Below are 11,957 nucleotides of genomic sequence, written 5' to 3'. Positions count from 1 at the left end.
CCCCCTGACCTGTACAAGTGGAAGTGTTTCAGCAATATGAGTAGAGAAACTGCCTGCCATAATATTAGCCACTCCTTCCATCCCCTACCACAGCATCAGCCCTTCCTTCCTCTCTCCTTTTCCTCCCTTCCTCCTTTACCTGTGCAGATGGCAGTGTTGATGTGTTGTGAGTGGAGGAATTGCCTAACATATTACTATCCTTCCCTCCTTCCATCCCTTAACAAACACACCACAGCATCAACCCTTCCTCCCTTCCTTCCTCTCTCCTTTACCTGTGCACATGGTAGTGTTGATGCGTTGTGAGTGGAGGAACTGCCTGAGGTCCTTCACCCTGAGTGCCATCAACTCCTTCATGTCCAAAGGCCACTGGGTCAGCACCACACACTTGTTGCACCGCCTCGTGCCCTCCATCCCTCGCTTGAGACACGAGCCGCAGTACACCATCTTGCACCCGGCACACTCCCTCTGATTGTGATAGAAAAATGGGTGTAATGAGCAGGAATCTTACAGTGGATAGTTACAGTGTCTTGAGGAATAGGGATCTTACAGTGGTTAGTTACAGTGTCTTGAGGAATAGGGATTGTAGAGTGGCTAGTTACAGTGTCTTGAGGAATAGGGATTGTAGAGTGGCTAGTTACAGTGTCTTGAGGAATAGGGATTACAGTGGCTAGTTACAGTGTCTTGAGGAATAGGGATTACAGTGGCTAGTTACAGTGTCTTGAGGAATAGGGATTGTAGAGTGGCTAGTTACAGTGTCTTGAGGAATAGGGATTACAGTGGCTAGTTACAGTGTCTTGAGGAATAGGGATTACAGTGGCTAGTTACAGTGTCTTGAGGAATAGGGATTGAAGAGTGGCTAGTTACAGTGTCTTGAGGAATAGGGATCTTACAGTGGTTAGTTACAGTGTCTTGAGGAATAGGGATTACAGTGGCTAGTTACAGTGTCTTGAGGAATAGGGATCGTAGAGTGGCTAGTTACAGTGTCTTGAGGAATAGGGATCTTACAGTGGCTAGTTACAGTGTCTTGAGGAATAGGGATTACAGTGGTTAGTTACAGTGTCTTGAGGAATAGGGATTGAAGAGTGGCTAGTTACAGTGTCTTGAGGAATAGGGATCTTACAGTGGATAGTTACAGTGTCTTGAGGAATAGGGATTGTAGAGTGGATAGTTACAGTGTCTTGAGGAATAGGGATTGTAGAGTGGATAGTTACAGTGTCTTGAGGAATAGGGATCTTACAGTGGATAGTTACAGTGTCTTGAGGAATAGGGATTGTAGAGTGGCTAGTTACAGTGTCTTGAGGAATAGGGATTGTAGAGTGGCTAGTTACAGTGTCTTGAGGAATAGGGATCTTACAGTGGCTAGTTACAGTGTCTTGAGGAATAGGGATTGTAGAGTGGCTAGTTACAGTGTCTTGAGGAATAGGGATTGTAGAGTGGCTAGTTACAGTGTCTTGAGGAATAGGGATTACAGTGGCTAGTTACAGTGTCTTGAGGAATAGGGATCTTACAGTGGCTAGTTACAGTGTCTTGAGGAATAGGGATTGTAGAGTGGCTAGTTACAGTGTCTTGAGGAATAGGGATCGTAGAGTGGCTAGTTACAGTGTCTTGAGGAATAGGGATCTTACAGTGGATAGTTACAGTGTCTTGAGGAATAGGGACCTTGGAGTGGCTAGTTACAGTGTCTTGAGGAATAGGGATCTTACAGTGGATAGTTACAGTGTCTTGAGGAATAGGGATCTTACAGTGGATAGTTACAGTGTCTTGAGGAATAGGGATCTTACAGTGGATAGTTACAGTGTCTTGAGGAATAGGGATCTTACAGTGGATAGTTACAGTGTCTTGAGGAATAGGGATCTTACAGTGGATAGTTACAGTGTCTTGAGGAATAGGGATCTTACAGTGGATAGTTACAGTGTCTTGAGGAATAGGGATCTTACAGTGGATAGTTACAGTGTCTTGAGGAATAGGGATCGTAGAGTGGCTAGTTACAGTGTCTTGAGGAATAGGGATCTTACAGTGGTTAGTTACAGTGTCTTGAGGAATAGGGATTGTAGAGTGGCTAGTTACAGTGTCTTGAGGAATAGGGATCTTACAGTGGATAGTTACAGTGTCTTGAGGAATAGGGACCTTGGAGTGGCTAGGTACAGTGTCTTGAGGAATAGGGACCTTGGAGTGGCTAGTTACAGTGCCTTGAGGAATAGGGACCTTGGAGTGGCTAGGTACAGTGCCTTGAGGAATAGGGATCTTACAGCAGCTAGTTGCAGTGTCTTCAAAGCTGGGAGTAATAAATAGGAGTCTTACAATGGTTAGGTACAATGGCTCTAGTTAGTGGCAAATTACAGTGTATTCTAAGCTGGAAGTATTGAACAAAAAATAACCAAGAGGAGACATTATAATTTGTCACATTAAACAATAGTGACAGCTCATGCAAAACCTTCAAATATTGTTTCCTTGTCCATATCTTTAGAAACAGCAACTTTTGTTCCCTAGTACATAATTCACACTGCCTCCTCTCCCCACACACACGCTCACCTTTCGTCTGAGGAGGTTGAACCTGGTGCTGCATTGTTCACACTCCGCCATGGGTGGCAGGCCAGAGCTGGGGCTGGGGTCAGGGGCCACCTTGGGGGAGCAGCGCAGCACCTCACTGCACCACCAGGACACAGGGCCGCTGCACACGCCGCCCACACTCCCTAGCATCACTCAGCTGCCTCCGCCTCTTCCTGGCTTATTCCAAATCCACGAGCCTCATCTGTAAGGGACCGTGGCTTGCTTACTTGTGCATCTTGGCTTCAATGCTCCTACAGTTAGTGCAGAAATTATTGGAGTGCTGGAGTGAGGGACTGGGGCTTACTTGTGCATCTTGGCTTCAATGCTCCTACAGTTAGTGAATAAATGATGGAAGTGGTAGAGTGAGTATATGTAATTGTTAAAGAAAGTAGCTAAATGTGTAGAATGAGTATAAGTTATAGAAAAAGGAACATGTACTAATGACTGTGTTTAAAATATATAACATACCTGGAGGAACTTAATCTGAAGAAGATAATAATGACAATCTAAGTGTGTAGACAATGATAAATAACAAGGTGTAAATACAATAATAACAATAATAATAATAATAATAATAATAATAATAATAATAATAATAATAATAATAATAATGTGTGTATTCTTCAAACAAACAGCACCACCTTTTTCCTTTCCTTTCCATTCCTTTTCTTTCTTTTCCCCTCCTTTCCTTTTCTCCTCTCCATTTTCTCTCCCTTCCCTTTCCTTTCCTCTCCCTTCCCTTTCCTACCCTTCCTTTCCCTTCCCTTCTATACTCTTCCCTTCCCTTCTTATCCTTTCCTTTCCAATCCTTTTTATTCCATTCCTATCCCTTCCCATTCCACCTTATCCTATCCTATCTCTGCCAATCCCTCCTGTGCCTAGAAGGGGAGTGAAGCCCCCTAACAGCTTCCTAAAAGGCTTGGCGGCGATGGCTTCAAGTACTTCCATCGGCAAATCTTTCCTTATGTGTCTGCCGGCCAACAGGATTTTGCTGCGTCATAATTTCTGACTCACTCGTAGAAACGCCTAGAGTAATGGGAGGAAAGACCCACATTTTCTCACTCTTCTGACTTATTTTTACTTTCTAATGTCTTTTCCTGTGGCATTTGAGGTTTTTTTTTTTTTTTTTTTTTTTTTTTTTGTTTTGTTTTTTTGTCCAAGGGAATTTCTGAGTTCAAGGATGTTTCTAAGTCACTCGAGGAAACATCTAGAAACTAAAGACCCCACATTCTACCTACTCTCCAATACTTCTTTCAGTGGTGTTCGTCTTTTTTCTTTTGGTTCAAGGGAATTTCCGAGGTCACAGGAATTTCTAAGTTCAGGGAAATTTCTGTCACTTATGGGAAAGGACAGACCCACATTTTTTTACGTTAATTCTGATCCTTTTTTTGGAGGCTTTCTTTCTTTTCTAGGGATTTTTTAGTCACTCGTGGAAAAGTCTAGGATAATGCAAGGAAACGCCCACATTTTTTTACCTTCCAATACTTCTTGCTGTGGTATTTGGGTTTATTTGCTTTAGTTCAAGGGAATCTGGCTTATCTGCAGGTCTGGTCCCCTTTGGTACTAATAAGCAACTCCAAATGTTCATGATAAAGCAAGTGGCAAGGGTGTTTATCAGGTGAGTCAGACATTACTCACCATACATCCCCTCCACCTCATTGAAACTCTTAGATAGGGAAGCACAACAGACAGAGTGGCCTACCTATATACTGGCTGACATGCTATTGCTGTTAAACTATGGAGTGAACCTTTAATTTCCCAGGCAGATAAGGGGAGACGATGGGTTGTTAAAAAATCCATTATCTAGAATTTTGTCGGGGAAATCGAAAATCCAGGAAATTGGGGACTGAGAAATCAAAAGTCTACTGTACTTAACTAATACTGCCCTTGACTTATATTACAATCGTTTCCTTTCTAAGCCATTCCCTCAAGATCAGTCCAAATTTAAATTCTGTATCCAGTTTTTGTCTAGGTAATCTAAAATCCAGGAAATTGGGGACCGAGAAATCAAGAGTCTACTGTATACTTAGTTATTTTTGCCCTTTAATCCACTGACTGCAGATTTCCTACAAGAAAACCTCACCAAGCTATGGAAATAGATCAAACAGTGGCTGCTACAGTTCAATAAAGAAAAATTTAAAGTTATGCACCTTGGGAGGGGATATCTAGCATACCAATACCACATGGGAAACATCCAACATCCACCACAGAGACAGAAAGACCTGGGAGTATATGTAACCAGGCTATCGTGAAAGCCAAATCCGTTCCAATCGCAGCGGACGGGTTTACCATATTGCAACCTTTCCATTTCTAAGCAATTCCCTGCAGGTTATTTCCCACAGCATCAGTCAATTAGTGCAGGTTCTCTACAAGCTTTCTATAAACCACTTCTAAGGGTTAATAGCTACATTCAACACAGTACTTTTCTCTGTAAATAATAGTACAGAACAAGTATACGGTACCAAGAAAAAGTAAATAGCAAATGAATGTATGTGGCATTCAACGAAGGCGAAGAACAACTTAGAAGCTGCTGTTGGTTTTTTGGATGGTAATGACGGACATCTTTCACCTCTCCACCCGAAATTGACCTCTCTTTACTTTTGTCTGTGGTGGGATTGGTGAATAGCAGGCTTTTTTTTTCTATACTCTTTTTGTTGCCCTTGAGCCGTCTCCTTTGTTGTAAATATTAAAAAAAAAAGGGGGGGGAGAGCTTGGAATACAGGATAAAGCTCCCTGTCCTTACTCCATTACCTTCCTGACAAGATGCTGTGCTGGTATGCTGACCCCCTTGCAGCATAACCCACATAGATATATACCACCTCCCTCTCATTAAGTCAGATAGCATCGTGTGTTGGGATCTCCACATTGCATGATGGAAATGAGGTGACTTGATGATGACAATGATAGTGGTGGTGAAGGTAATGGTGACTGGTGATGATGGTGGGGTGGTGATGGCAGTGATGGAAATGGTGACTGTGGTGATGATGGTGGGGTGGTGATGGCAGTGATGGAAATGGTGACTGTGGTGATGATGGTGGGGTGGTGATGGCAGTGATGGAAATGATGACTGTGGTGATGATGGTGGGGTGGTGATGGCAGTGATGGAAATGGTGACTGTGGTGATGATGGTGGGGTGGTGATGGCAGTGATGGAAATGGTGACTGTGGTGATGATGGTGGGGTGGTGATGGCAGTGATGGAAATGATGACTGTGGTGATGATGGTGGGGTGGTGATGGCAGTGATGGAAATGGTGACTGTGGTGATGATGGTGGGGTGGTGATGGCAGTGATGGAAATGGTGACTGTGGTGATGATGGTGGGGTGGTGATGGCAGTGATGGAAATGGTGACTGTGGTGATGATGGTGGGGTGGTGATGGCAGTGATGGAAATGATGACTGTGGTGATGATGGTGGGGTGGTGATGGCAGTGATGGAAATGGTGACTGTGGTGATGATGGTGGGGTGGTGATGGCAGTGATGGAAATGGTGACTGTGGTGATGATGGTGGGGTGGTGATGGCAGTGATGGAAATGGTGACTGTGGTGATGATGGTGGGGTGGTGATGGCAGTGATGGAAATGATGACTGTGGTGATGATGGTGGGGTGGTGATGGCAGTGATGGAAATGATGACTGTGGTGATGATGGTGGGGTGGTGATGGCAGTGATGGAAATGGTGACTGTGGTGATGATGGTGGGGTGGTGATGGCAGTGAGGGTAATGATGACTCTATGTGCATGTTAGCAGGGAATAATTCAGCATCACTACAGAATTCCAACAGCCTATAAAGTCCTGCTACCTTTTTGTCATGGCTCCAGGCGAGGTGACTGTTGCAAGAAGTGTGTGACTCTACTTTTTTTTTACAACAAAGGAGACGGCTCAAGGGCAACAAAAAGAGTGTAGAAAAAAAAGTCCGCTACTTGCCACTCCCACAACAGATGATGGTACAAAGTAGCCAAAGGAGAGGTCAATTTTAAGTGGAGAGGTATATTGATACTCTGATAACAAAACTTGTGATTATATATTGCCTTCATGATAAGGTCTTGTGTGACTGAGATGAGTCATGAGCTTTTGCATTACTAACTCGGACTTGTCAAAGGAAAGGTTATCAATGCATTTTTAACTGATAATTCATGAGCAGTAATATATCATGATTTAGATAAATAAGCTTTAAAATTATAATAAGGTGTATGTTTATAGGTATATATGCTTTATGCTGAAACAAATTTTTAATAAGATTTTGTATACTGTAGTAATTAACTTTAATGACAATTTGTATACCAAGATATCATGCTTTACTATACGCTTTGGATTGTAAGACGTCTTGGTAAATAAACTATGAATTATTGATATCAGTTATTATTATCATCATTATTATTATTATATATCAACCTATGGTACTCAGGTCTGCACAGTCTAAGTAGTGCTGTATAAGTCTTCCGAGGGTATGCAGTCTTGTGAAATAAGAAAAGAAAAAAAAGCACCTTTAAAAAAATATCCTAACTGAATAAATGCTACTATACATACACAGGTAAGACCTCATTTTTAGCAACTGTAAAATGTTTCTAGTAAGTGATGGTGTGTCTGCTGTGCCCTTTGATATCCTGCTTTAGAGAGGTCAATCAGGTGAGTTTTGAAGCTTCAAGGGCCACTACACTGCAAACTCTACCGTCTCATCACTGAACTTAACATCCAAATCCCTTGCATCATGGGTCATATTATAAGAAATTTCACTGCCCAAGAACACCTATTTGACAAGGCTATCGTAGGAGCTGTGGGCATTTTCAGGGGTAGTTTCATGACCCTGGTGGTAGTCTGACCCTTCTTCTGTACTGTGAACCTAAAGAAACACTCATTAGAACCCGACTGACCCCCTATTTGACCTTTAGAAATACCTGATGCGAGAGGCAAAAGTGTCTTAAAAAAACGACCCATATCCCATAGTTACAGCCCCTCATGGTCTTGACTCATCACTAGCACATCATTGTAACTTACTGCAGCCTTAATCTAACCTAACCTACAACTTTACCATCATGGAACTTGACATCTAAGTCCCTTGAATACAAACACTACATTCAGCATCCTCTACAGCTCCTCAGGCTCTTCACTCATCCCTACTACACCATCCTTACTTACTTCTGCCTTGCTCTAACCTAACCTAACTTACCATTTTCTTTTTTATCACTTAACATCAAAATCCCTTCCAATCATAGACACCTCATCCAACATCCTCTGCAGCTACTCACAGTCTCGACTTATCACATCATGTTAACTTACTGCAGCCTTACTCTAACCTAACCTAGCCTACAATTTTTCCATCACTAAACTTGACATCAAATTATCTTGCTTACGAACACACATATCCAACATCAACTACAGCTCACTACCGCATTGTCTCATCCCACTTCACATTTGCTCTAAGTTAACCTAACCTAATATTTTCCATCACTAAACCTAACACCAAATTATCTTGCAAACACATTCACATCCAACATCCACTACAGAATCCCCACCACATCATCTCTACATCTTTGCTCTAACCTAACCTAACCTATATAATATTTTCCATCACTAAACCTAACACCAAATTATCTTGCAAACAAACATTCACATCCAACATCCACTACAGAATCCCCACCACATCATCTCACTACACCTTTGCTCTAACCTAACCTAACCTATATATTTTCCATCACTAAACCTGACACCAAATCATCTTGCAAACAAACATTCACATCCAACATCCACAACAGAATCCCCACCACATCATCTCTCTACACCTTTTCTCTAACCTAACCTAACCTAACCTATACAATATTTTCCATCACTAAACCTAACACCAAATTATCTTGCAAACAAACATTCACATCCAACATCCACTACAGAATCCCCACCACATCATCTCTCTACACCTTTTCTCTAACCTAACCTAACCTATATAATATTTTCCATCACTAAACCTAACACCAAATCATCTTGCAAACAAACATTCACATCCAACATCCACAACAGAATCCCCACCACATCATCTCTCTACCCCTTTTCTCTAACCTAACCTAACCTAACCTAACTACCCTTCATTACACATACTCTACCATGCACAGATAAACAGGAAAAAAACAAGCTAGAAGGGTCACAATACAGCACCTGAGTTGATATTTTGGCACAGAATCCAGATCCCTGTTAGCACTAGGGCACCAGTGATAAGTCCAGTTGTTTATCACTCACGAGTCACTTCCTTATCAGTCACCTGTCATGCTGAAAATTGGGTGTATAGGCCTTGTCTTATTTTCTCTGCATGACAGTGAGTAATGGACTCTCTCCCTTCACTAGCCGTTCCCTCTGTTAGCTCTTCACAGCACCAGGGCACCAGTGATAAGTCCAGCTGTTTATCACATGCATTAATCAACTCCTTATCAGACACTTGTCACACTGGAAAGGGAATGTAAGGTCTCCTGTTATTTTCTCTGCATGATAGCTTGCAACGGGCTCTCTCCCTCTGTCAGCTCTTCACAACACTAGACACCAGTGGATAAGGGAAGTCCAGCTGTTTATCACATCCACTCCATACCAGTCACTTGTCATATTGAAAAAAAAAATGACAAGGCTTATTTTCTCTCCATGACAGCTTGTAGTGGGCTCTCTTCCTTCACTAGCCCTTCCCTCTGTCAGCCTTTTACAGCAATAGACTTCAAGGAAAATCATGTGACACGTGCAAGATAAGACTTAATTGCCCCACACACCACTATAAGAAAAAACCCAAGATAGTGTTTCTCTTACTACGAATCAGGTCTGTTTTTCTACACTTGCTGGTTGCTGCTTGTGGACTGTTACACCGAGGCTTCTGGGACTCCTTTCAAGGCCGATGAGTGCATATGCAACAAGCTAAATGGTTTAAATTACCACATCAAAGCTACATCTAATTAGCTGAGGACAGCACACGACCAAACAAATTTCAACACCTCATTATTTCCCTTATATCTCGCATTAGAAATTCGTTAAAGACACTAATAGACATTTCAAGAGTTCATTTATAATTGGCACAAGTAACACTGCTCGGTCACGAGGGAAATAAGGGTCAAAAAAGGGTTAAATAGGACTACTTCGCAACTTCCTTCCCTTGCGGCGAGGGTGGTTATATCATACTTTCAATTAATAAGTCCTTATCTCCTCCACGACTCAGTTTAAGCCACTCTGAGGGCACCAATAGACACCTTGAGAGTTCATATTTACCTGGCGAGAGTAATTATGCTTGGCTACGAAGAGGAAATAGGAGAAAAATAGGTTTAAATATGAACAACAACACGATTTTCTGGGCTCTGGTTGTCGTTATCGTACTTTCAACACGCCATTATTTCCTTTATATCTCATGTTTAAGACTAGTTCAAGACACCAATGGACAGCTAAGAGGGTCATATTTGCCTGGGAAAAGTAATTATGCTCGGCCACGAAGAGGAAATAGGCGAAAAATAGGTTTAAATATGAACAACAACACGACTTTCTGGGCTCTGGAAGTCGTTATCGTACTTTCAACACCCCATTATTTCCTTTATATCTCACGTTTAAGACTAGTTCAAGACACCAATGGACAGCTAAGAGGGTCATATTTACCTGGGAAAAGTAATAATGCTCGGCCACGAAGAGGAAATAGGCGAAAAATAGGTTTAAATATGAACAACAACACGACTTCCTTGGCTCTGGTTGTCGCTATCGTACTTTCAACACGCCATTATTTCCCTTATATCTCACGTTTAAGACTAGTTCAAGACACCAATGGACAGCTAAGAGGGTCATATTTACCTGGGAAAAGTAATTATGCTTGGCCACGAAGAGGAAATTGGAGAAAAATAGGTTTAAATATGAACAACAACACGATTTTCTGGGCTCTGGAAGTCGTTATCCTACTTTCAACACGCCATTATTTCCCTTTTATCACAAGTTTCATATCCCCTCAGGACACCAGTGGACACCGAAAGGATTCATATTTACCTGGGAAAAGTAATTATGCTCGGCCACGAAGGGAGAATAGGCGGAAAATGGGTTTAAATAAGCACAACCCGCCACGCCTTCCTCCTCCTCCCTGGTGTGTTGTGATGAGCAGCTGTTTTTATCATTCTTGTGTCAGATTATTATATTTTTAGCTTTCTTTTGTATTCTTTCCCTTTCCATATTTCATTGTGTGTTTATTTATAGTCATTTTGTAATGGTATTTATTTGTTTGTCTGCTGTTATCCTTTCTACATTTTTTTTTTCTTCCGTCTAGCTGATATATTTTGTCCTCTTTCCTTTTTCTTTGTGATTTTAGCTTTTTTTATCTCATATGTGTGCGTATATATTCTTTTCTTTGTTATATGTTAATTATACTGTACGTACGTTACCCTTACACCATGTCATATTTATTCTTATTATTTTCTCCTTGTGCATTTTTTTCGGTATTTCGCTGCGGATTCTTTCCTTTCTTCCTTGTTTTTGCTTTATTATTGCATCATAATGAATTAAAAATCAACATGGGGGTATCTAGCTTTTCTTTCATTTCTTTATCATTTGCTTTAATATATATTGCATCAGAAAAGATGACCACATATATACCGCTCTCCAGTGTTACATTCGAGTACTTCTCTTTAATATTTGCTTTAATATTGCATCAGAAAAGAATGAAAGATGTATATATATAAGAGCGATGACGACATATATACCGCTCTCCAGTGTTACATTCGAGTACTTCTTTTTAATTATTTGCTTTAATATTGCATCAGAAAAGAATGAAAATAGCTGGACGCTTTTTTTCCCCTTCGTGTGCCTTTATATTTCTTTCCTTCCTTTTTTTTGTTCCATTATCAGAAAAGAGGAAAAGAGTACTAATTAACCGGAGGCATATTTTTGTTCAACTTCTCTTTAATGTATTGTAGTTTAACATACTTTTTTTAGCTTTCTCGTTTTCATACACATCAATACAACCTCTCTATAAGAAAATACAAGGAACAAAAGCTTAAATCACAGAGTTAAACACTTTTAAATAATAAATAAATAATAAAAATAATAGATAAATAATATATAAATAATAATAATAAATAAATAATAAATGAATAAATAAACAGAAAATAAATATAACTCTGTGGGTTAAATACATCAATCTAAGGAAACGTAATATTCTTTTAATATGTTATGCTCCACTTGTCTACCCCTCACACCGGCAGACAGGTGCTCTCCCAATTACTTAAACTGGGCTCGCTATGGAAAACACAGTGCTCCCACGAGGCGGACAGCAGACACAAAGACACTCCGGCGGACACACTCGCACACACCCACAGAGCACACAGCGAGGCACAATTAAATACAGGGCGGACTTTCTTGGGGTTTACTAAGCAATAGCACGTTGTACAATCCTTATAGTCCAAGGGGGAGGCAG

The 11,957-nt window shown here is 41.0% G+C and overlaps 2 protein-coding genes across 10 annotated transcripts in view; both read right to left on the bottom strand.

Moving 5' to 3' along the window:
* LOC126993427 (E3 ubiquitin-protein ligase rififylin-like) overlaps positions 1-10,665 on the bottom strand; it is a 17,787-nt gene extending 7,122 nt beyond the window's left edge. Inside the window, exons 1-4 of one of the 6 annotated variants that reach the window (XM_050852487.1) lie at positions 9,120-9,240; positions 8,696-8,980; positions 2,533-2,752; positions 273-465 (exon numbers count right to left, since the gene is read on the bottom strand). In XM_050852487.1, coding sequence (XP_050708444.1) covers positions 273-465; positions 2,533-2,700 — 361 coding nt within the window. In that variant the 5' untranslated portion in view covers positions 2,701-2,752; positions 8,696-8,980; positions 9,120-9,240. Of the gene's footprint in view, positions 1-272; positions 466-2,532; positions 2,753-8,695; positions 9,090-9,119; positions 9,241-10,159; positions 10,184-10,348; positions 10,374-10,537 lie in introns of those variants that run through there. The other 5 variants (XM_050852488.1, XM_050852486.1, XM_050852490.1 and 2 more) reach the window with 5 other exon arrangements.
* Positions 2,770-8,689, bottom strand: LOC126993432 (uncharacterized histidine-rich protein DDB_G0274557-like). 4 transcript variants are annotated; one of them, XM_050852550.1, is made up of 3 exons: positions 8,483-8,689; positions 8,329-8,355; positions 2,770-8,204 (listed from the first exon to the last, which is right to left on the bottom strand). In XM_050852550.1, exon 3 carries the CDS (start codon positions 6,285-6,287, stop codon positions 5,385-5,387), a length of 903 nt encoding a protein of 300 aa, XP_050708507.1. In that variant the 5' UTR covers positions 6,288-8,204; positions 8,329-8,355; positions 8,483-8,689; the 3' UTR covers positions 2,770-5,384. The 4 variants fall into 4 exon arrangements, with proteins under 4 accessions (XP_050708507.1, XP_050708503.1, XP_050708504.1 ...); XM_050852546.1 differs by having other exon boundaries at positions 8,329-8,689; XM_050852547.1 differs by lacking the exon at positions 8,329-8,355 and having other exon boundaries at positions 8,461-8,689.
* Positions 10,666-11,957: the final 1,292 nt, after the last annotated feature.

This window comes from Eriocheir sinensis, unplaced genomic scaffold, assembly GCF_024679095.1.
Source record: "Eriocheir sinensis breed Jianghai 21 unplaced genomic scaffold, ASM2467909v1 Scaffold612, whole genome shotgun sequence".
NCBI lineage: Eukaryota > Metazoa > Arthropoda > Malacostraca > Decapoda > Varunidae > Eriocheir > Eriocheir sinensis.
Note: the sequence above shows the minus strand (reverse complement) of the source record. Positions and strands in the feature narration are given on the sequence as shown.